A 27501-nucleotide genomic window follows, 5' to 3' on the forward strand; every position below is an offset into this window, starting at 1 on the left:
ATAAAAATAATAAGAATTTTTATATTAAGAGAGGAATTTGAAAATTGACTGTGAAAATTGACTGAATGAGAATCCTCTCCTTAGAAATGAGATATCTTAAAAAAATGTTTTTAATTAATTATTTTCACATTTTGAACTGTATAAAATGATATTCGGAATGTCTAATTATCTAAAAAGAGAAATTGAATATAATTTTGTGGTCTGATTAAAAATGAATGGTAAAAAATTTTAAACTCTTGTTTTAAATTTTTTTTTTAATTTGTTACTTGATAGCCTTATTTATATGCTTAACTTATTTTATATAATCTTTTTCTTGAAAAAAATTTATATTTCACATTTCATTTATATTTACGTTTTAAATTCCAATTTATACTTTCTACAAATTTCCGTTATCCTCCCCTTACACTTTACTCTCCAATAAACGCTTCACATTTTTTTCATAAAAAATGAATTAGTATTATTACTGAAAAACAATAAATATTTGCTGATCATTGCATCATTTATAAGTGTAGCACTGTCAGTAATAATATACTGATTCATTTTTAAAGACTATAATTCCATTTTTGATTTCGTGTATTCTCTCTCTTAATTGTCATTGCACGTTTTAGATATGTTTCTGTTACTTTATATAATATGCGAAATTTAATATCTAATTTTACGTGACACTTTGAATAATTAATTTAATGATTCAATATCTTAACGTTGTATGAATAAAATTTTTATTCAATACTTGATTTTATATATACATGTATAAATTGCGCACATTTAAAAGTCATTAGGTAAATAGATCGAGAATAAAGGAGGATTTTTCTTTTTTTCTTTTTGAAACAACTAATGTGATGAAAGTGAGTTTGTTTTGTTAGCACTAATCATCGTTAATCACGTCTTGTTAAATTTCGTGATCACGCCATGAAAAATGCGCCAACGAAATTATACGCTCGTTAAGATCCGTTTGGTGTCGGCAAATGGCTCCTCGATCTCGTCCACTAGAAACGCGTATATCGCTCATCTGGAATACCAATGAACGTATCGTGGAGAACAAGGCTGATCATTCTTTCCCACTTCAATTGTATAACGACGTAGCCTCTCGAGATCCGCTTAATGCGGATCGTGCTTGGGATGAAAATGGAGTGAACTAAGAGTCGTTCTCGCACTTTTGGAACGATGTATCGGGAATGACGCACACAAAAGAGAAAATATTCCGAAATTTATTAGTACTCTTATTCTCCTCGAGAGACCAGATTACTGCCTTCTGCTTATCGCTAAAAAAACAAATTTATTCGACGTTAAGCCACACTTCAATCGGGTTATCTGGTTTCTATGTATCTCCTTTTAAAAAGAATGGTATGTAGGTATGTGTCACGTTTAACTACAAGAGTCATTTAATTAACCAGTTAAACATCATGGAAATTATTTATGATAAGATTAAACTACAAATATTTTCTCCTTAATGTTTTCTTTCTGATAACGATTTATTGTCGCTTAAACATCATTTTTGCGACATCTTCTATTAACAGAAAAAAGATGTCTAATACATTCTCATAGCGAGTGATGCAATTCCCTCTCTGCGGTCGATCTGCTGCCATATCTGCACGGGCGAGTCGAGAGAGTGACGTAAATATATTTCTAATTTCCTGCTTATTCCGCGTCAGCCCACACTGTCCGTTCATCCGGGATATAATGACAGGCGCCTCGTGGGTGCGAAATGTTGGTAAATTAATCGAACGAGGTCGTCGGATCTCGAGCGAGCGAACGAACGAGCGGGTGAATGAGCGAGTTAAACGGCACTGGTAATAATAAAAGGGCTGTCTTCAGCAGTAAAAAAAAACAGCTTTGCAACTGGTGTAAAAAATTCTTTGATATTTTTTCTTCTTGCCCTTAATTTCTTGTTTGATTTAAATGTACAATCATTATAACCAATTATATTAAAGAATCTTATTAATAATAATAGGTGATAAGACTGTGATATAGAGATAACGTATGTATGTACTGAACGAGAGTATGTAACATTAGAAGTAGATATAAATAAGAGAGAAAAGCATATAAAGCGAAAAGAAATACAATGAAATAAAGTAGATAAAAGAGCGAAGGCAGGGGGGTTAACCAGAAAAGTAGAAAAGTAAAGGGATAAGCAAAAATTTTTATAATGATATATGTGCAATAGTTTGCGGACGAAGTATGGATGTATGAAGAGTTAAGAATTTATGTAAATCAAGTCCCCTTCTTGGCTGTAAATATGTTGAAGTGTAATAAATTCTATTCTATTAAAGAATCTTACAACAGTTGCAGTTGAACAGTTGCAGTGAATCTTAAAGCAGTTTTTTCTGCTAAACATAGTCAGTTTTACTCGATGAAACTTTTTTGACGTTATATTTCGCGTTATTCATCAAATTCGCAATCCGAAAGTAGAGATGACTATGAACGATATGAAAATAATTTGGCCAAGAGTTTCTTGTTCATGAAAGATTCAAATTAATCCTGCATAATTTTTATATCATATATATGAATAAATTATATATTATACTATAATATAAATTGTACCAATACGTTTTATTTTAAAGTATGAATTTTAAATATGTGTAAAATATAAAAAAATATATACATATGTAATAATCTTAAATATATGATCAAAAATGAAATTTTATTTTTTTCAAAATAAAAAGATTTAAGAGATTAATAGATCTTATTTTCTAAGCTATTAATGGATCAAGTTCATGAGACAAAGTCAATCGATGTGTTACAGTTTGCGTTCATTCTGCGTCTCATGATACAGGAAATTACGAGAAAACTAGTCAGGAAATGCAACCGCAGAATGCATGAAATTCCCCGAGAATTATCGTTTGTTACGATTCCAAAGAAATACGACATATCATACTGACGCAATAAAAATGATGAACGATATAGCATCATAGCATGATGAATGCTGATAAAAAATATGATAAAAAATAATATAATATATTTCTTATGATTTGTAGCGACACATAAATTACCGATGCCGATCGAAGAAATTGCTCTATAATATAACTATAATACATTATTACATCGCAATTATAAAATAATTTTACTAACGAGTTATTTGAAGTTATTTGAAGAGTTATTTAGGTTGTAAATATATCCAGTTTAAAAGCACATACTTTTGCAAGTCAATTTGAAATATTTTTCAAATTTATTCGCTCACCTTCGAAACTTGGACGCAAACATCCTTTATTTTTGAAAAACTATCGACCCATAAATCCCGAGACAAACAGTTACCTAAATTTACGATTCAATCCGCGAATGCTGCAGATTCTACAGATAATTCTTTATATTATAAATTCTTAATTTTTCAATTGATTATCATAAATTACTTATTCCATCTACAGTGTGCATGCTTTCATTACAAATTCTTCCATTACAAATTCTTTTATAATACCGGCGATTTAATATTGCCTAACAATTAAAAAATTATTCTTCGTGTATGCTAATATCAGAAGGATGAAAATATCAAGAATAAGGAACCAGAGGTTCTCCAACTCGTCGTACATAAAAAAATCAATGCCACGTTGACAGTTAAAGATCAGGTACTTGATCCTGTTGTGAATATACTTTATATTTTATACCCACGCCCATTTCCGTGTAGTTTGAAAAGGATGTAACCGTCGCGTCGAGTGAGTCGTGCGAGAACGTCGTGGACATTTTTTAGTCAGATTACTTTAGCGTAACGGAAAGGAGTAGCGAATGCCGGAAACGTTGGAAAAGTAAACCTATCACGGATTTATTGCAGTGATATCTTGATATCAAGGGGAAAAAAAGGATTGACAGAAATCATTGCACATATCTTGCAAAGTCTATATACTTTTATTTAAATTATTGTTTGCTAATATAAAAAAAACGACTTTGTAATACAAAAATAATCGATAAAAATAATAATTGATTAAAAATATTTATTATTGTACGAAAAAATTGTACTTCCTGAAACATTAATTTCCTTCATGTAGACCTTTTACTAAAAATTTTAGAGTTTTCTTAAACCGTTGATAAAAACATTTAACATCTTATCGATTTTATCGAAATCTCGAGGATTATAGTGAGGCATGATGGCTGCACTTAAAACGTGATAATAATTACTGAGGCTGACTCGCTAAGTGCCCGCATACCGTATACGTATATTAAAGTGGCAGAACCAGTTGCAGATGAAAGTAAGACTCGGAGAAAATCGCGATTAGATAATCCTTGTCGATTTAAAGCTTTTTTCTTGCATTTTCGAAACTTTTACCAATTTATCAGAGATAAAATATCATCTCGTAATACTGCACTGTTCAACATTTAAGTTATGAATTTAAGTAATATGTAAAGGGGAAAGCTTGTAGTTATGAGGTAACTGAAAAGTAATGAATTAACTAAAAATTTTACAGTGGTCTTAATATAATAAATGTGTGCATTAAATTTCATGCAAATCCACTTAAAATTTTATGGAAAGTACATTAAATTTTATAAAATTTTATGACAAGCACATTAAAATAAAAGCACATAAAAATATATTTATGTACATAAATATATTTTTCAATTACAAATACATTAAATTTAATGTAATGTTATGAAATTAAAATCGACTTGTGTAAATTAAAAATATACTAATTTTATGATATTTTTAATAATATTTAATGCACACGTTTAACAATACTATAATTTAGTTTTCAATTAAATCATTTATTATTTTTCAGTTACCTTATAACCACAAGTTTCCGTTATATGTTTCTTAAAATTCATTAAGAAATTCCTAACTGTAGTGTAAGTAAAATATCGATATTAGGAGTCCGGGTCGAATTGTCTGGGTCGGATGATTGTAAATTTTTTATCCTCATAATGGAGAGTTCTTAAAGTATTATTCGATGTATTATTTTCCTTCTTATGTTCGATGGATTTATGTCCCTTATAATTTACGTAAGGTTTTTATTTCAATGTGTATCCCTTTTTGGTGATAGCTTGAATGTGAATTATGTTCGACTTTCTAATTAGAAAATTGATATATTTTCCTGATGGTCCTTTTTATACGGCATTGTTATTATGTCGAAATACATAAACTGCCTTTCCATCATTTCAACGTTCTGAATAAACATCGAACGAATCATAATACGATATGTCAACAATGGAAATATATAGTTTTCCTTTATTATGAAAGATATTATGTAGCTTATATGAAGTATATGTTGTATTGTAAATTATAATATAATTTAATCCCTCATTTTCAGAATTAATTTATTTTTAGAATTGTGCTGAATTATGTTTTGTTTGTGCTACGTTTCAAAATCATTGAACATTAAAATTGTATTAAAAATACAATATGTTACAAAAAAAAAAGATCTTTTTAGGTCAGCCCTCACTTTGCGCTTTTTCAGTTTTTTTAAATTGTTGTATTAAGTTGTGTTAGATTGTACTAACATAACACCATTAATAACACCGGAAGAAGACGAGGCGAGGGGACTAGTGTCCTCTCCTTGGCTATTCAGAAAGATAGCCTTCTGGACCCTTAATAAGGTCTCACAGGTATGGGCCAGTAAATCGCTGGTGGGGTAAATGGCTTTTTTGTTTATAAATTGAAGAATTAGAATTCACAAACGTAGCCATTCTAATCAAGGAAGTATTATAAGTGAAGTACCACAAGTTGAATTTATCACAATAATATATATCTCCCTTAGCAATAAAATTGACATATTTCGGTATATTTCGCATAAATTAGCTACAAAAAAAAGATTGAAAATTTTTGTTGATTTATCGTCACTGATAGAAAAGTGTCACATCTTAAAGTAAATAACTTTTGAATAAAGCATATTTAAAATTCTTTTGGAATTAAAACAAAATTTTAATTAGGATAATGAATGCATTACTTTCCATGTCATATTTTCAATTATATATAATGTAATTTTTAAAACTGTATCATGAATTTTCAAAATTTGAGCACAGCAATCTTATTAGTTCAAAGTTGTATACATTTTATCTTTTATCAAAATTGTTGTACATTTTCATATAAGCAATGTGTCGACAAAATATTTTTTTTTCATTATCTCAAAAATGTTAATTTTTTTACGTGAAATTGAAAATTGTATGGAAAGTCCTATGCTCTTCGCAACTCTGCACGTAGTACACAGAGAAAAGTGTCCCATATCCGGAAGCTTTGTTCGCGTACCCGTGTTCCTCCTATGTGCTTTTAATAATAAAGCCTCGCTCTTTTTGAACCACTATAAGAGCGCCTGTGGTACCTAGATGAATAACGATGCGGAATTGGATGCACACGTATGGCAGGTTTTTTTGTGTAGCATCCTGTCCCCTCTAAATTCTTGTTCTTGTTCCCCTTTTCGTTTTGATTGCATTTTTCATGCAGGGGAAAGGGGGACTTTTTTTTTCATTCTCTCTATCATACTCAAACAAATGTATTATTCCGTAAAATTAGCCATTATTTGTCAACTTTTAAATTTTAGTCATTTTAAATTTTTTAGTCATTTAGTTAATAGTCTCTTTAAATTTTTATCTTAAAATTACAAATTTAATTATGAAATCAAATTAACTCTCATAATTTGTCAGTTAGTTTGTCAAAATCATAAAATGATAAATATAGGCAAGAAGTGTTCATAATAATTCTTAAATATTTTTCGCAATAAATTTATTCAGCATATTTACATTATTTAACATCTTTCTAATAGGATGCCTGATTGAGCATCAAATTATTAGAATTGCTTGTCAATTTAATTCGTGATACAATAAGAAATAAAATAAAAAATATATATATGGGATCTCGAGAAGAGTCAAACAACAAATTTACAAATAACAAGCAAATGAGAACATCAAAAACGCAATTCTAGTTGCGGGTTGAAAAATCCTGTATTCAGAAATCTTATATATGTGTAGTATGTACAATCCTCGGATGTTTCGGCTAAATTCTAGCCATCCTCAACGAAGTAAATTAGATTCTACAAAGAATTACTTAATAATTAGGTAATAAAACATACACTGTTAGAAATGTATCCACGAGCTTCCTTTACATGTAAATGAAGCTCGTGGTTATGAATGAAATTAAAAGTAATGAATGATTTAACTGAAAATTAAGTTACAGTAGTTACTTAAATGTAATGAACGTGTACATTAAATTTCATAAATTTTTATGAAAAATACATTAAATTTTATGTACATGTACACAAATATACTTTTTAATGATAAATATATTAAATTTAATACAATGTCATGAAATTAAGTTCAGATTGTATAACTTAAAAGTTTGAGAATGAAATTTAAGAACATTTCTAACAGTGTACAATCTTGAAGTGCGAGCCCGGCATAGCAGATAGCGCACTGGTCTATCATGTCCCGAATTCGATCCCAATAGAAACCAATATAAAAAATATTTACGCTCGTATTTCCTCTCGGAAAAGGCCGGCAACCTCCCGAGAGTACCCTTGCTCATCTCTCGAAAAAAAATCCATTGTTCAGTACCGGCATTAAAACTGTAAGTCCCATGTGCTCGTGGCAATTGAATAATCAGCGTGCGCACCACAAGCATATGAGAGAGATGTAACACAGGCCAGAGTAAAACTAATATAAAAAGAATCTTGAAGTGCAGATGACATTCTTACTGTACTTCAAGATTGTGTGCTTTTTGCACACTAATTATTTAAGTAACACCTTGCCTAATTATTTAAGTAACACCTTGTGGAATCTAATTTACTTTGTTGAAGTTGATTAGAATTTAGCCGAAACGTCGGAGGATTGTATACACTCTACACATATGTAAGATTTCTGATTACAAGATTTTCACTCCGCAACTAGAATTGCTCTCATTTTTCCATTATTTATGTAAATTTGTTTTAATTGTTGATATTATAATAATTTAATTGCATTTATAAGTTCAAAAAACCAATTCAGCACGTAGTTTGAATGACTACAAATATGGTATATATGCATGTACATACATAGTATATACAGGGAGTGCAAAAAGTATTTGTACAGAGAAAGTATTTTATAAAAAAACTTTATTTTAAAAAAATAAATAGTATTTAGTGAGGAATGTCATCGAATTGATATTGATACGATGATTTCAACATTAATTTGACATGGTCAAATTTCGACGTTTGTTTCTTGTTGAATAATTAACAATTTATTCATAAAGAATAAAATAGATGTTTCTGTGTGTTTCTTAAAATTACATATACCAAATGTGTATTAATTATAAAAAATATATCATCTGAAGAATAAACAAAAGTTAAAAATTATATTGTTTGGATACTCAAAAAAATGTTCGTACAATCGAGAAATTTAGTTTCTAAAATTAGGAATATATGCGAAGCTCATTTGTTTATGTTAGAACAGAATGTATTCATTGTATAAAATTGTTAATTAATGTTTATTTTCTATAAATAAGATTTTTTTTATAAAAAATTTCCTTGTATGAATACTTTTTGCTCTCACTGTAATACTGTATATGTAATTCAGATTGAATTATTTAAATATTAAAAATTTTCTTTAATCATTATTGACCATTATTTCTATTTCTTATTGTTGAGTTTTCAAATGTATGGTAAGTATGTACAGTAAGATTCTCATTGTTTATAATAATTCTTAATAGTCTAAATTCATACGAGTGTTACATTTCTAAGACTAAAAATTATCAACAGATCAAAGATTATCAACAGATTCATCAACGAAATTTATTCATGAATTTCTTGGTTACCTTTAATCTTTAGCTAACCATATATTGTGAAAACAGATCTAAGACTAACTCGAACGTGCGTTTCCGCAGAAATATACGCACACTCTCATTACACATATGCATGCTTCACGTATCATACATGCTTACACGGTCTATCGATTGCGAAAAAAAGACAATACACAGTAAAAAATTTTGTATTTGTATTGGAAATGGTCCACTCAAGTCGTTGTTAAACTTTTGTATTGAATTGAAACTTTTAATATATTATGGGCCGATTGTTCCATCTTTAGATAAATTATGTGGTAATTTACTTATTGGATAAACAAAAGAATAAAAGAGTAAAACATAGCCTTAGACTGGGTTGTTTCACTTTTTGTAAACTTTAACTCACTGTCTTATTCTCTTACTTTTTTATGTTTTACTATAGTTTATCTAAAGATGGAAACAACTGACTCTTAAGGATTAATTTAACATAATGTGATTATTAGAAGCATTTTTATCGGTAGGATTCATAATTGCAGCAATTGCATTCCCGAATATACGTGTCGAGTTTATTATTTCAATTATTTGCCAATCTTTCGACCTTCTTTCGAAGAAGATTTCGTTCCGATGTTAGGATTCGTCACGCTCTGTCAAAACGAATGATGGAAAATTGGAGAATTACTGTCATAACTGGAGATCCGACTTCTTTTTTCACTTTTTTTGTTCTTGTTCCACATTTTTTGTCCGCTTCTCTTTCTCCCATTCTCTATTCCAAAACGAGGAAGGATTATAAATATTCGTGCGTTATATATCGTTTGTTTGCAATCGCACACAACTATTTCCGAACGTATAATATTGCGAATCGATGTTCGCAATCAATAAGCATAAATATATATAATTAATTGTTATTAAATGAAATTGAAATTTTATTTTAATCGCAATCATTTATTATATTTTTTGCTATTCTTTCGTTTAGTTAGTGAATATGTTTCTGAGTTTCATTGCTATCTTAACGTGACAATTTTGCAAGCAGGATTATAAAAATAACGTCGCCCACATGTCTACTATAGTCATTGTCGCAATATGTGCTTACGATATGATAAGTTATGCAACTACCGCTATTGTATTTCCGTTCTTTTTTCCTTTCCTTTAACAGAGTCAATGACTTTTTACACAACATTTTGCAGCAGTTATTATTATGCTATATATATATATATATACTAAGAAAAAGAATTTTATTATATTAACGACCTCCTTGTTCGCATCGCTTATCGCCTACATCTTTATCACGGTGATAATAAGCGTATTCAGCTGTAATCGTGCTTGGTCCTTGTCTTCGGATGCGTACTCTTCAGTTCAACAATATTACGTATCTTGGCGTATAGTTTTAACATCTTATATACTACATTCTCGGAACTGTATCCAGTCAATTTTTTTTTCTAGAATGTTTGCTCAATTAAAATCTGTTCTTCGTACTGATTAATATCCGACACGATCTGTTTCGCCGCTTGCGTTTCTCTCACCGTAGAAAATCTATCCTTATTTCTCATCGGACTCTGTCTGGAATATCGATTCATATCTTTCGTTATCAGCGAGGCGATTTAATTTTCTTGAACTCGATTCGAAAATCATTCTCAGTTATTTGTGACGACGGTGAAACATAATCGGTTTTCTTTCTCGCGTAACAAATCGAGAATCTAGCTCACCATGTACATGTAACAGTTTGTATAATTTTGCAAAACTGGGGCCTTAATGTTCGATGCGCGAGAAACATATCTCAGAGCAGCGGGGCGCAAAACACCATGGAAACGGTACAGGCCGTGCAAATGGATTTACGTGAGTAGGTGAGTAGGTAGGTAGGTAGGTAGGTAAATAGGTAAATAAATAGATAGGTAAGTAGGTAGATAGATAGATAGTCAAACTCTTGGCGCGTGTAGGTAGAGATTCTCAAGTAAGAGGTTAGACATGATACGTTTAGTTTTTCAGGATCTATTTAAGAATATAGAATGAGATAGATTATGTATAAGGTAGAACGAGATAGCTATGTCTCTCTCCTCTATCTCCATTCTGTTTTAAACGTTTTTTGTGTTAAACTGTTTGAAAAATATGGCGGACCAATTAAATGTTATCTAAACTATGACCAATCTCTTACTTGAGGATATCTAGAGTACTCTAGACGGTGCAACGTACAGCAGCTGCTTTAACGGATGTTCTGTTTGTTTCGAAACGCGAGATGTGGCTATCGAGTGGAATAATGCACCGCATGCTACAGAATTGTTGATTCTGATCATGATAAAATTGCTAATCAATAAATAAACTGAAGCGCAGCGATCTAGAATATTCGGATGAATGAAAAAATATAACAGATACTTTATTTCAAAATAAATAATTAAGATTGCAAAGTAAAAAAAGGATGGTGAATAACGGTAGTAATGATTCAGAGAAATAAAAGAAATTAACATAATAATATTGGAATAATACGAATTAGTTGGCTATGACTTTTTCATGATTTGATAATCATTATTAGCTTGATATTTATATTTCAACACAATTTCGTATTGGTTTCGTGTTGGTTTTGTATTGTTAAGAAATTGTTTTATATTTGTTTTATTCATTTGAATAGATTTGCATTCGCTACATTCCATCTTATGACAAACTATTGCGTCTAATGAGTAATAAATTGCGCCTCAAGTTCAATTGAATAAAGGCGATGTTACATAAGCGATTATACATTCCTAAATATCTATCGCCCTATCCCGTAGTGTTTCATAGTCGTTGACGTTCCATTCGCTCTCCTGCACTCTGGAACAATAGCAATCAGATCGAAGAGGTTGCATTGTTGCCGGCATGCTTTATGAGCGGCACATATGCTCGAGTATCACCAGGTATGCGATACCCTCCGCATTATGGCACTCGTTTGGGATCACCGGCGAAATCTATCACCGATAAATCACCGCTCCCGTCGTATTCGATGTAACGTTCATTTTCCGTTCTTTCCGAATTTCTCTACTTTCACTGACTGGCAATTGCGCATCGTCTAAAGTTCGACTCGTTGCTCACGTTATGTATTTTACACTCCTTTATATGAAATTCAATTTAATACTGAGAATTATTTATTTTGAGTATTAAAAGCCTCGAACAACAACGCTTTTAATATTCAAAATGAATAAAAAAAGATCAATTATTTATAACTAAAATTATACAATGTCTCTCGAAGCTACTGATATCTGATTTAATAGATAATATTCATTTATAATATTTTGTTTTATTCAACAGGAAAATATTTATATAAATACAAATTATATCTTTTAACTTTTTAAATATTAGGAAGTACCTATATTTGCATACATGTTATATATCTCGATTATATAAATTGTATTTTAAATCATAACTTTAGGTGATTCCTTGGATCATTTGAAGTCTTAATAAAGTTTTAATAATAATTAAAAGCCTTAAGTTTAAGAAACATAGTTTCCAAGATATAAAATGTTTTTCAAAAATACATTTTCTTAAATATCTTAGATTAATTATGTATTATCTTGAAAGTCATGATTTTCAAGATTACAAAATTTAATAAACGTTACATCTAATATTTATCTATTTATCTATTTTTTTTTCATCTTTGCGGCTTGCGCATCTTGCGATAGTGGATTATTCGAGGAATATCTTAACAATTTGTCAAATGTCTGAAAGAAAAAAAAGAAAAAAGAAATAGTCGATCTTTTGAATCTCGGTCATTGAGATGCATGATTGTCTTGTCCATAACCGTGGACAATGTAACAAATGGAATAAGCACATTAAAATCTTATTCATCTACAATTTATTGGCTTAAAACGTGCATGATAGTTATAATATATTTACGTTTCGATATAATATATAATAAAAAATATATAATATATTTAAGTTTCTTCGATATCTTTGATTTGAGAGCAGGTTTTCGGAACGTATCCCAAATCGGCCTCTGAACTGAATAACATAATTGTACATTAGTTTCTACGTTCGATACTTTATTACTGTTTCTTTAATTTTTTTATATTCCTACCAAATTCAACTTTTATTTCAATTTTAATTCGTTAAGAAAAAGCTGAATTATTGTTGCAAAAGACTGTCATTCTTAAATTACGTATCGATTAAAATTTAAAAAAATATTAAAAAAAGTTCCTATATGCATTTTGGTAAAATTAATCTGCACATTGTATGTATAGTTTTGAGGAAAATGTGTTCAATGATTAATTTCTGAGATTGTATACGAAAAATAAATTTGACTAGAATATTTTTCTTAATAAACTTAATTAATATCGTTATATTCGTATAGAGATTGTTTCAATATTAATTGATTTAAAGCTCTATTTGTACATTCATTAGCATCGATTGCTAATCCGCGTCGTACAGTCGCCACCTTAATAAAAAAGCAGCATTCGTTTATAAGTAGATTAACGGACTCACCTTGTGCTCTCAGGCGGCAACAATCAAATACAACGCGACGTCACGTAATCGGCCGGTACGAAATCGAGGTTTTTGTCAATGAACAATATCGTTCGCAATAGGCCGAGATTTGAACTGACCAGGAGGTCAATGGACCCTGTCGACCCAACTCATGATTGACTCATTCTAGGTTGAACGATAGATGATCGTACGATGCATATCAGCATTCTGCTGTCGTATCGCAACATCATCTTTTCCGCGATCGCTTTCGTAAATACGAATGTATTGCGCCAGTCGTCAATCGATCAATCTGTGTCCGATATTTAAAAAAAATATCATGAAAAAAAAGATCGCAAGATTGAAGAAAAAGCACCCCTTGCTTCGCGTTCCCTTCGAAAAGGTTACGTTTAACTATAGGATTTAATCGACGTAAGTGCGAAGCTATCGCTGCTTTCCAGCAAGCGACATAGTGTAACACAGCTAGTTGATCATTTCATCTTTGTTAATGCAATAAACGAACAACAAGGATGTAATAGGTCTGTTCTTTTTTAGCTAAAGTTCTTGCACTGTTCACGTTTCTTCTCTACATTAGAGAGAAAAAGAGAAAAGATAAATCATATAAGAGGTTTAAACGAACAGGTCAAATAATTCACTGTGTTACATTGTTATCTGTGTCTCTTGCTGGAAAATCCTATGTTCAATTTATGAGAAATTCAAGAAACGGGTAGAGTCTCGCGTCAAATATATTTTTCGTAAGGCACGTCTTTTCACACATGCACGCAGACGCATATATGAACTACTAAGTGGTGTTACTTTTATACAAAATAAAATCATGGAGTCTATTAAATAGACTTCAGAGAGGTGCTGTTAGAGAATCAGTCTATCCTTATTTTACATCTAATGAATGACAAAGAATGATATAAATAACGCTAAAGTTTATTCTGCAATTGCGTGTAAAAGGTTGTAGTTGTAAGAATTGATCAATCACACTGTAAAATCTATAGTGTCAAATATAGAGTGTCTTTCACCAACCTTGGTTAAGTTACATGAGACTCATTTATGCCCATTTCTGTAGATTAACTTTAATCTCGGTTCAACTTACTCTTCATCTTTTTCTAATCTTTAAAAATAGACAAAGAATAAGTTGAATCGAGATTAAAATTAATCTACGTTGGTGGAAATGAGCTTTAGACCTAGTTTCACAACTCATGATTAATTTTTAACTGAGGTTGAACTTATTTTCAGTAATAATGAGTAATAATGAGTTGTGAAATTTAAATGAGCCTCATGTAACCTTAATGCGAGTCGCCACTGCTCTTACTAAATATATTGTTATTTTTTATTAAAATGATAATTAAATTTGATAGTATAGCATGTCAATTTGACTGTTTAATGTCAAATACCATTATTTTAATATAAAATAACGATATAATTGAGCAGTGGCGACTTACATTAAGTTAAATTCGATACTACAGATTTAACAACGCACTGTCGAATATTCTTCTCGCATTCGGCTGTGATTAGTGAATTTTTACTACCACTTACGATTACGCAATTGTGGAATTGCCTCGAACACATACAAGGAGTTATTCTGTGTTTCAAAATTATTTAAAAATCATCGTAATAAATCAATACAAAGCATCATACGTTACAAATAGTATAATGCAAGATCTTATTAAAATCAAAATTTGCAAGTCTCTCAGATTTTTACGCAAATCCGCAACATATACAGTCTCGATCATTCAACATGCACGACGCGTCATAGCGTCTGCGAAGCTTTCACAGAGTCTCGCTAGAAGAAGTAATATCGCTATAGAAGAAGCGTAGGTGCGCTATAAAGGTGTACTCGTCGTTCGAAGGGAAGAGAAACGTCGTGAAGAAGAAAAAGCTAGAAGGTGCGCATATACATTCGATTACACAGTAAATCGAGAGACAGAGAAGGAAGGAAGTAGGCGAGACTCGTTATACGAGGATGACGAGGGTGGGAGAGCAGAGTACGGGGGTTGGAGGGAGGGGGATGCGTTACTCTCCCCCTCCCGGTTCCCCTCTCGGGGACCGATGACTCGGCCTCCCCTCCCTTCTCCTCCCCTCCAGCGACGCGAATCGCCGGCCGCTTCTCGTTTACCCCCTCCGGCGGTCACCGCCGGGGTCTTACGACGCACGGAGGGGTACGCGCGTCACGCATGCCTCCTCGTGCTCTCACACTCGCTTCAACAGGCCGATCGTGTGCACGTGCTTCGCCGCTGCGCATCTTGCCGATCTCGCTCTCAGCCGCGATCGTATCGGTCGTCGTACCTCCAGCATACTCTCGATGTCTCTCGCAGCGACGCGTACCAAATTGATAGTTATGCGCGAGACAATGTTGCGTGTTCCTCAGAAAATAGGATCGACGTGTGTGAACCGGTCTTTCTTTCCAGAAGCATGTTGAAACGTGATCGCGCGGTATACTTAGTGTGACTTTGATTATCACGCTTTACTTTCGATCTGACGGTGATGACATCGGATAGAAGACTATGTACGATCAGTTTTTTTGCAAATATATACGATTGTGTGTTCTGGTGCGCGATTTCGATCGTTTCGATAAATATACTTCAGCGTAATTGTATAGACGTCGAGTGTAGATGTATATAGATTGTTGAGTGTTTCGTTACAAACGTCGATTTCGAATCGGATTTCTTGCTACGTATCGTAGCTCTGCGAGCGAACAAAGACAGTGGGCGAAACTGATAACAGTGTGTCGATAACACCGACGTTAGTTACTGCTTCCAATTCCTGCTTCCAATTCGATTTGTAGCTTCTGTCTCCATCAATGTGCGATATTGTCGCGTAGATGGTTAATTGAATCGCTAATCAGCCACTTGTCATCGCGCCCCACTGATAATGTTTGACGACTAGTATTCCATTGCGATTCGATTTCGAGACTGCGCGAACCGAAGGTCTACGTTCGACCAAGGGTCTCTTTCGCTTCCTGGAAAAATTGGAATGATACAAAGAACGACAGATAATAGCGCGCTGTCTTCTCGCTTGGAATACTCGCTTCTCTTTAATCATTCGTGTCAGTAACTTCGGTCTCCGCATGTAAATTCAATCCGTTTTTATCCGTTGAAAACTGAGCTTATTTATATTTCTTTACGATTTTGATCGGATGATTTTGATGTTTTTGTCACTGGGTTATCTTCAGCACTCGTCGAGTTGAATGCCCGAAGTCCACGCGTTTCAAGATTCGTTATTTAATTACAAGATTATTTCAAAGAAAGGTGACTATTTTAAGTGAATTTAGAGTTTTCGCTCTCACATAAATATATAATAGGTGTCATTTAAAACGAGTGATAAAGAAAAGATTGAATTTCATTTGTTTATCTAAATAAGGAAGTATTGTTTTGTTTGGGCAGCGTAGAGAATGAAAATTCAAACCTTTATTCAAACTCTAATGAACCATTATTGACATAAATACTTTTTTATATTTGATATACGATTGTTTTGTTACTATGTTGTAATTGCTACGTAACTTTAAAACGTTACTTACTTGTCACTGCTTATAAATAAAAAATTAGAAAGTTCTGTTCTAAAGAAACAAAAGAATAAGAGACACATTAAAATAAATTGATGAAATTCTACAATATTATTGCATTATATAAAGCGTAAAAAAAATAAAACTAGAAAAAAGATAGAAAACAGTTGAAAACTTCAATTAATTTAAAGTCACTTGAAAATTTAAAAAATATCTTTTCTTTTTTTTTTAAATAATCTTATATTAATAAGATCAATTTGCAAAATTTTTTCATTCAACAAAACTAAGATTTCTTTTAATTTTTAATTTCAAATTAAAAAAGATATATCGATAACGGATTATGAAGTTTTATAATAAATATTAAAAGTCAATATCTTCACAAATTTGCTGTAAATTCAAATAGCAAGTAGCAAATAATCAGAGTTATTGAACCGAAGCGAATTACCGAAGCGAAATATCGGATTACGAAGTTTTACAATTAATAATAAAAATCAATATCTTCACAATTCGCTGTGAATTCAAATAGCAAGTAGCAAATAATCGGAGTTATTGAACCGAAGCGAATTATCAGGGCAATCAGATCGGTGTCTTGCACGAGATCCGTCTTATTTTCTAACGATAATGATCCCACGTGCTTCTTATCGATCTACGTGCACCAAAAAGTAGGCAAATCCAGCGAGAGGCTATCGATCAATTGAACACTTTCGGGCCCGCAGGCCATCCATGCATGCATGCGCGCAGAGAACGTTCTTATCTCTATAATAGTTATCGAATAGACTAGAGGCGAACCGGAGATTCGTTGAGTAAAAGAAGAGAGAGAGAGAGAGAGAGAGAGAGAGAGAGAGAGAGAGAGAGAGAGAGAGAGAATCATCGAGCGGTGGAGGGCGACCTCGAGATAAGGGAGGACAGCAACGGGGAGGAGCTCATCGATTGTAAATTATAATTCACCCGCGCGTCGCGACTACGGAAAAATCGGCCGGGCGGACGAAATAATTATTGTGCGCGTTCACATCCTTTGCTTTTTCTCTTTGTACGTGTATTCAGTGAGAAAGAAGGAGACGGAGAAGGAGGATTAATCGCACTATGCCGATCGTGACGTGAATGCGAGGTCCGTCGTCTTCGAAGGGCGGAGAACACGCCTGTGGTGCAAAGTGATCGGCAAGGTGTCATCGCGGCGATCGTCCGAGAAGGTGGAGGAAAAAGTAGTGTTGTTGGTGGTGGTAGTGGTGGTAAAGGAGGAGTAGAACTCGTCGTCTGGATGCCAGTTCTCGAGGGCGGAGTGCGAAAAAGGGCCGTGCGTAAAATGCGGATGAGAATCTGCGCCGCGACCAAGGAGTCCTACACACTCCTCTCCAAGAAACGGTAAAGATTCATTTTCTCTGTCGAATCTTGTTCTCGATATTAATAGCGAGTCTAGAAATTTGTCAAAGGGGCAGCCATTAGCTCGCCGTAAGAGAAATTTCTTTTAAGGTCAAATATGAAAGGATAAAATATTAAATTGTTACTTAAATTATTACATTAAAAGATTTTATTTGAATGTGTAATTTACATAAAATTATATTTGAAATTATATTAACACAAAAGAAGACTAATATAGTAGATTAAGATTTTTAATTTGGACACATTTTTATTATTGTAAATTTACCAAGTGACATTTTAATAGCTCATTTTATATTTTAATGCAATTTATATTGGGTCAGTTGAAGATGATCAAAAATATGTGATAGAAACGTTTAGATTTTTATTAATAAATTATAATATATATAATATAATTAATTAAGAGTCGTAATAAAGAATATATAAACTTAGTACTGGGTATCTTTGTCTAATTTTTCTTCATTTCAAAAATAATATATTTATAACATTTTCGACCATTTATCTGTCATCTTTAGTACATAAAATTATTTGCCATCAATAATTTGACATTCGCCGTAATCAGTTACAATACAATTTCGCCGCAATATCTACTATAATTCTCATATAACTTTCACAAGTCGTCAATGCTTCTTTTAATCATCCTATGATTATAAAATCATTCTCTCCGTAATCTTCGTCGTTCTTTACAATAATACAATAAGGAAATTAGAATAGGGACGACGAAGGAAAGAACGATTTTATAATCATAGGAAGATTAAAAGAAGAAGACGAATTGACGACTTGTGAAAGTTATAGTATTGCGGCGAAATTGTATTGTAACTGATTATGGCGAATGTCAAATTATTGATGATAAGTAATTTATATCGAAGATAACCAGATAAATGATCGAAAACGTTATAAATATATTATTTTTGAAATAAAGAAAAATTAGGCAAAGCTATCCAGCACTAGGCTTATATGCTCCTTGTTACGACTCTTATTGTTTATAATTATAGCCTTTGATTATATTATAATAATATAAATATTATATTTTTTACACACGAAAAGTGTCTGTGTTAGCTCTTATAGGCTTTTTTCTTTATTCATTTGATTGTAATATAATAGAATAATTTTTTTATATCTAGGAATTTCTTAAATTAAAAAGTATTTTCAGAATATCAAAATTATAATTAAACATTTCAGAAACATTAAAAATATATAATATTTAAAATATATAATATATAATATTTTGTTACAAATATTTTTAAAAAAGGAATCCAAAAAGGGTTTTTATGTCCATCACCCGTGAATCCGCCAGTGATTCTCGCGTGCACGGCATAAAGTTTATTACCAAGAAATCTTCCGATTACAAAGAATAATTACGAAGGTTAATAGAAAATCTCGAGGTAAATCATCACGTCCGATTACGCGCGATATCTCTCGATGAGCATGAAGCGTCTTCTCGTCGCTTTTCTCTATCGCGCGGACCTCGTTCCAGTTCGCGCATTTAAACGCACATATCCGCGTCTCGCGTTCCGATTTCCTTCAAATGGTGTCCGTTCTCTTTTAGCGATACGCGAAAAGTCGAGCGACGCAGCGGCCGTGGTTACAGTTACGGCATACGATGACCATACGAAAGCGGGAAAAAAAAAACTCCGGCTGGAGGAGAGAGAGAGCACGAGTCGATCAAACCCATAATCATAATTTACGGACGAAATATTTATGGACTGTCATTTCGTAAATTACCGCTTGAGATTACAGCTCGTTATACGGCTGCACTCGCGCGCGCAATTCGCAAGTGAAAGAGAGAAAGAGAGAGAGAGAGAGAGAGAGAGAGAGAGAGAGAGAGAGAGAGGAAAGAGTCAGGCTGGGCCGTGTAACGGGCATACTGTAACTTTTAACGACATTGTGCACTCTCCATGTGCGAGAAGAATGACGGTGCGTTTCACGATCCATCGCGAATTCACCAAAATTGCATCTTCGCGCGGTGCATTGACGTTAGGTTGTAGCTAGGTCGTGAGACTTTTCATTCAAATTATTATAAATCTTCACAATTATGATAGAATAATGATATTGATGGGTATCGTCTCTGCAGGATTCAAAAAAATCACTTGATTTTGTGCAATCATTGTGAGAGACGTAAATATAATATTTCAATTTGGAGTTGAAAAAATAATTACATGCATTATGTAATTTATCAATCAACTTTAACATTGATGACTCGGAATGAAGCCGAAACATTTGGATTTCAAAATGAATTAAAGTAAAACACAATAAAGAATTTGCACTCCAATTATCGCGCTTGGCTCTCCTTGCCATTTATTTTTCTTTCTATTTCTATTCTTTAACCCTTATCTCACAAACTGTTATTAGTAACCGAACGATTCCTGTTCGTGCAAATTTCTTTGAGTCTTTCGGTAATTATAAATTATACTATTATACATTTTATTATTTTCCAAAATGAAGTGTTTATTCTAGAAAGTTGAAAGTATGTTGGTGAACTTTTAGAAATTTTTTTAACCATTCTGAATAGGTGAAAAAATGGACAGATTCTAGTGATTCACACGGAAAAAAAATTAATTGGGTGATACAATGTATTTGCTACGCGAATTCAACATCGATAATTAAGAAGATTTGATGATTTAATAAATCGCTAATATTATTCAGCTGTCAACTTTGCTATTTTAACATAGAAAATTGACTGTATATTATAGATTTGCTGAAAGTGAAGTTTTCAGCTGTGAAGTTTTTTCCGTGCATGTTTGGATGCATGTTTGGATGAATCAGGCACCAAATTGTACCTTGCATTGTAAGGGTTAATATTAGAGTCCGACTTGTATGTATTGTATGTTCATATTAAAAGAACTCATTTTTGCTACTTTAACCGCAAATTTCTCAAAATTTTGAGAATTTTTGATGATAGAGCAAAATTTTGATAAATATTCCATTCATATTTTAAATTCTCTAAATCTGAATAAGTGGATAGTCACTAATTACTTCGTATGCGCTTACTTCGTATGATAATCAGTGAAGTTCAACTAAAAAAGAATGTTTGAGCATTATATAACTAAAATAACGATATTTGCATGTTAATTTCAATGTTCCAATGCTATATTCATTGAATTTGAGCACTAAAACAAGATTAGTTAGATCATAATAAAAATTAGCTAAGTTAGGTATCGCACATTTAATTCACTGATTATCAGTAGTATACTTGGCACTGATATCAGTGATTCACTGATTCAGATTTAGAGAATAAGAAACTACAGGAAACAATTATCTATTTTTGCTCTTGTGCATTTTTTTTTTAATGACTGTTATTGGATTCTATTATATTTTCGCTGTGATACTGTTGGAATCTCCATATGCTTCAGTAACATTTTATATACGACCGTGTAACTAAATATGAATATGTGATTTTACAGTGGTATTTTACATACGTAAATCAGACATTATGACATGTAATCATGTTTAGGAAAAAATATCAGAGAGATACTCGACACCGAATGGACGAAATGATCGATACTCCATTAAACTTCCTCATCTATATAGTATACGTACGATCGATTTATATGCAGTCTCGACTCGCGCGATTTGCCCGCGGATAGGAATAATTTTATTCGATCTTTAAAATATGCGTGAAGATAAATGCGACACGCAAATCGCAATCGCTCGGGAAACGTCGCTCACGATTGTTGCGTGATCCGGCATATTTGCAGATTCGATTCAAAGCGAAAGTCGTCATTTAAGCCATTATGTCCACAAGGCGACGATGCGGCGAAATATATACCCGATACATTCACCGCGAATGGAATTAGAATAATTCGCAGTACGTCGTCATAAATATTCATTTGCACGTAGTCCTGCACTTCAACTATTTACACAGCTACATATACGTATAGAGGATTTCTAAACAACCCCTTAGTAGAGATTTTCGATATCCGATTACCGTTGCTAGCATGTGACAAAGATAACAACTGAAAGCTGTCTGTGCGTTTTATTTCTCGTCAGAGACGCACGAATGAATGCTTTACAGATGTTCGCCAAGAGAATGAATTATTATCCTTTTTATTGCCAGTATCTTAGACCGCAACATGTAATTAGTATTAACATAATTCAAGATTAACATATTCAATCATGAATCTGAAAAAATATTATAAATAAATTGAATTTTTCGAACAAAGAAAGAAGAAAATTAATCAATGAATGATTTTCAAAATATTTAATAGAGCTACAAAAAATTAAACTAACAAAAAAGTGATAGTTGAGTGAATTTTGCGTATTACAATTGTATCATATTATAAAGTTATGTCATTTTATAAAGTCATAGGAGAGAGGGGGGGAGGGGAGAGGAGAGAAATACACATGTAAAAATTATGTTCTATAAATGACAATATAGTGAGTGCAAAAAAAATTTGTGCAAAAAAAAACATTAAAAAAAACATTTTTAAAAAATAAACGATATCCAGCAAGAAATGAGTCATCGAATTTATATCAAATCAAATGTCGATGTGATGATTTCGACACCAATTCGATTCAATGTCTAATTGATGGCTATTTCTTGTTGGGTAATTAATAATTTATTCGAAAAGAATCAAATAAACTGTATGCTTTTCAAAATATATCAAAAAGATGTGTATTAATTATAGAAAATATATTATAAAAATAAACGAAAATCAAAAATTGTATTATTTGAACGATTATAATTATAATTATTGATTATATTCAAAAAATATTCATACAGAAAAATTTAACTTCTAAAATTAGGAATACATATAAAACTTGTTTGTTTAGGTTAAAATAGAATGTATTAATCATACGAAATTGCTGATTAATGTTTATTTTCTACAAATAAGGATTTTTTATAAAAAAATTCCTTGTACAAATATTTTTTACATTCATTGTATATATGTATCTATTAATTTAATCAAATAATAATAATCTGTCGGTTAATCATATTATATTAAAATTTAGGAAAATCATTTTTCTCTGTGAGAATCAATATAGAAACATAAAATGTAGATTTTATTAACATTACTGAAATTTTGTTAATTATTGTAATTAAATGACGCGTTGAATGTGTGCAAGAAATTGAGAAGTATGGAAACCGTGAAGCTGTCACTTTTGAGACTGATTTAGTAACAGAAAGGGGTTCGAGAATGAAGCAAAAGGGGTGATCCCTAGGGGTGCGCGCAGGTATAAAGGCAAACATCAATCTGTCGCTTCGTGATCCGAGATGACACGATTACATGAATGTAATTTTCGCAAACAATTTCACATGGAATATTTATTACCTAGGGAGAAAATGGATAAAGTAGGTACGAAACGCAATATGTATGTACGTTATATACCCTAAATTTCCTAAATAGTCCACTCTAAAAATTTATATATTTGTTTTTGAAGGGCTATTATTTTTTTACATACATAAGATTATAATTTTTATATGATTTATATTATTTGTGTTTGCATCGATAAAAATACAGATGTAATAGACGTATAAAATACAATCAATTCCTATTTTAAAGAACGTTGATTATGAAATCAAAAGGTTTATGATTTAAATACACATAATGAATATTTTTTCTATGTTGCAATAAGCTTCATATGTAAGTATATGTATATTCGAATGAGGGCATCGGGACACTATCCTCCGTAAATGCAATCTTAATGTCGCGATTGATTACGACACATAATGCGTATCTTGCGCAGATTTTTTTTATCTTTACGCTTCATTAATTTCTAAGTGGATTCGTAGTGTTTGCAGTGCCTGTCTAGTATTGCATATTGGCGTTTGAAATAGCATTCGTGAATATTTTCTCAACGAACTTATGTCTATACTTACGTACCGAAAGATCGCTTGTCTACAGAATGTCTCGTATTCATTCACCTTTTGCAATAGAAGTTTCGAATTTTATAAAGATAGTTACCGAATTTAAATCTTAAAAAAAAAAGAAATGTATTTAAGACTATTCTTATCTTTTGTATCATAGATGTGCTTTCCGCGCGCTATTTATCTTTTTATTTTTTACCATTAATAATTAAATGCTTAATTAAATGCTCGCTTATAAATACATACAATTGATATTACATCTTACATATTAAATTATCTTTTATTTAATCGAGTAACATTTCAGTTCAAGCTTAATTATTAGGATATTAAAGTCGAAAATTAAATTGTATTAATTTAGTACATCAAAAGTTTTCAAAATGGAATAGCCGAACCTCTGTAAATTTTTGCTAAAGATAATTCTGTACAAAATCAACCCCGCATTTAAAACGATAACAAAGTAAATATAATATGGCACACCCCATATATTAACACGTAAGTCGAGAACAAGTAACTGTGTGTTCGCGATATCTAAGACTCCGTTCTCTTTCCTTTCCTTTCCTCTCTTTTCCTCTCATCTCGTTTTTACCCTCTTCTTCCCTTTGCTTTCGTCTTGTCCTTCTTCTATATGTCTGCATATGTTGCAGCTGCCATAGTCCATTCATGTGTGTAGTTTCCTCTCTTCTACTTTCTTTCTAGCTTTTCCCTCGTCTAGCAATGAATCACAATACTATATCGCATTCCCCGTATAGTAGTGCTTCTAATTTGACAATTTTTTTGAAGAATATTTCCATTTATAGTACTACCATAAATATTGATCGTTTTCGTTTTCTAGTGAAAACTTTATTTACATTTTTGCCTTTTTCCTATAAATTATAATTCATCAGAAGCCATTGACTTACTCTTGTTACAATAAATGTTGAATATGTTGATATCGTTTTTATGTATGGTTTTCTGCAACAGTTTAATAAACGACTACAAAGGTACTTTCTCCTAATTATTTTATCTTGCTTGCTAAATTACACTTAGATAATTAATAGATAATTATCGTTTTATAATTACATCTTGTAAATTATTATTTTAATTTATATACTAGGATATTTTTTATCAGAAAGTAAAGATACTGACACCAAAAAGTAAAAGAACATAAATACGTTTCTGCATAAACAATGTATTGTATTTTACGTGCAATTGAATTCAATATTAAATAAGAAAAATATTAAAAAAAAAATCTGTAGCGTTTTGCGATCGCATATATTTTTTGTTACAAATATATCTGCGAAATAAGTTAATATTGTTAATATTGATACGCAGAATGTATTGCGGCAGGAATTATGATTGAGTAAATGCCATTATTCCCTAACGAAAAAATTATGTCATTAACGGTTGATCCGCTTGATCTTTTCCATTTCTTAGACCTTGCCGACGTTTCGCTCGGAGAATTACCGGATCATCGCGTTGAAGTGGCGAGTACAGTTATGGAAATGAATGCCCAGTCACAGCGGTTTATAAACGTGACTTATGGATACTGGAAGGATACCTAGTCCTTTCACGAAACACTCGTCTAACATACTAAGCAATATTAAGTATAGATATAAATCGATGGATTAAGAACAAGATGTCAAACGTGAAAAGCAATATATGCTACATCACGAATCTTTCAATTAATGTTAAAAATGATTCAAATTGATTATGATTCATGGTAGATATTTTTATTACAATAATAAGATTAGAAATAAGACGTTTATGTAAGTACGTTACCTAAATACGAGAAGCGCCACTTTTGATTAAAATTGAATGTTAAACTAATACAAATATATACATATACATGTGTGTGTGTGTGTGTGTGTGTGTGTGTGTGTGTGTGTTTTAAATAAATTTATCTCAGAAATGTGACTTCATGTTACTTCACAATTAGTTCGCAAAGCATTTATTCACTTTGTACAGGAAAGAAGAAAAAGTAAGAATATTGGAGATAGCCGCGTGTTCAACGATACGCGCCTCATTAAAGTCACTGATCCTCGAAAGGATAATTAGGACATAAATACAACATCACGGATACAAAATGACCATCTCCGTAACTCGTTTCTTATCATGTTTGTGGAACGTTATGCAAATTGTCCAAGAGCAAAATTTTAGATTCAGTATAATCTGGACGATTTCTCTTTTTTTTTTTATTGTCATGAGATTAATGTTGTGGAAATGACTCATTTATCGCATCCTTTTAAAGTGTCAACAGTGAGCAATAGAATGCACAGGATATAATATCTTGATCTTCGAAAATTAAACAAAGAAAAAGACAATTAGAATTAAAACATAGAAATTATTTTAAATTAGATCCTTCTAAAAATTCCTGTAATCATTGAATACACTATTGAATTATACGTTTGATAAAGAAAATTCAGAAATCTTAAATTGAAATTAATTATTGCAAAATATTAATTTTTCTAAAATAATACTTTAATAAAAGATAAAATCAATTTAATAAAAGACACTGAAAATGGCTGGATAGTTCGTATTTCAATATAAAGAAGTCAGATCTGTAAAACATTATATCATCTACCATTTATCATTTCTGTAAACAATTTATGGCTTGACCTTTTTATATGTAACTCTCTCTTTAGATATAACTATTATCATCGAGAAGTCGTTTCAATCATTGAGATTTTCGCACAAAAGATCTTTGATATAATGTCAGTTATTGTATATCTTACACTGTTTATTTTACTTTTATTTCTGTAGTATTTTGTTGGATACAGTTTTTATTTTATTAAGTTATTAACTTTTATAATATTTTAACTACTTTTGCGGTAACTTTACGATCACAAATAATTATTAACTTCATTCTAAATCCTATTCATTTTTGACAGCATAATTTTTTCTTAAGGACATTATTTTATCAAACAACAATTATTGAATTTTATTATAGATATAGAATTTTATTATAGATAGACCTAACGGTTGTCGCTTTCAATGAGAAATAAGTTATATTTCTATTTTATTTTCGCGGATAATTTTTAACATTTACCCTACACTGATTGGATTCACAATAAGATATTTCAAATATGAAAAAGTAAAATCATATATATCTCTTTTGGAAAGAAATAATGAACACTTACCATATATTCTTGAAATTAATTAGCTTTCAGTTGAGATGTAATTGAGTAATATATTTCCCGTTATATTCGCCATGATTTATTGACTTTATTTATGCCGCAACGAAAACAACACATTGGTCCAACGCTTATCTTCCGCTTTATTAAATCTCAAGAGCTAGTGCTTCTTGGTGATAACCACTAGACCTAGATAATATATGAGTTTCATCACATTTTACCGTGACTTCGTAAATTTCTCTTTCGAGAAATTAATTTTGTTCTAGGAATGATAAAACACCAAGTTTACAATTTACGGATGATAACACACTAAGTTTAATACAGACAACCAATAACAGATATAATTATGTAATAACTATAATTCCGAAGTGATAGATAAAGATGAGGATAAATACGCTACAAATTATCAGTACATATAGCATGAAAATTGTAATAACAAAAAGTGTATTGTGTGTGCGGCGATATCGTGTTTTATCCACATCAGCAATTATTACGCCGAAAAACTTTCCTCATGCTTCGAGGAAAGTATCGTACACATTTGTGCACGCACACACACACACACACACACACACACGCACACACACACACACACACACACACACACACA

At 31.6% G+C, this 27501-nt stretch overlaps 1 protein-coding gene across 2 annotated transcripts in view; it reads left to right on the top strand.

Moving 5' to 3' along the window:
• The window catches only part of LOC108688123 (rap1 GTPase-activating protein 1-like), a 98763-nt gene that overhangs the window by 2299 nt on the left and 68963 nt on the right, over nucleotides 1-27501 (top strand). The window contains exon 1 of one of the 2 annotated variants that reach the window (XM_018194237.1): nucleotides 17699-17960. The exons of the other annotated variant lie outside the window; for it this stretch is intronic. Within the exon in view, the coding sequence (XP_018049726.1) occupies nucleotides 17857-17960 (104 nt within the window). The 5' untranslated portion in view covers nucleotides 17699-17856. Of the gene's footprint in view, nucleotides 1-17698; nucleotides 17961-27501 lie in introns of those variants that run through there. 2 annotated transcript variants of the gene reach the window in all.

The sequence above is a fragment of the Atta colombica genome, unplaced genomic scaffold, assembly GCF_001594045.1.
Source record: "Atta colombica isolate Treedump-2 unplaced genomic scaffold, Acol1.0 scaffold225, whole genome shotgun sequence".
In the NCBI taxonomy this organism is placed as follows: Eukaryota; Metazoa; Arthropoda; class Insecta; order Hymenoptera; family Formicidae; genus Atta; species Atta colombica.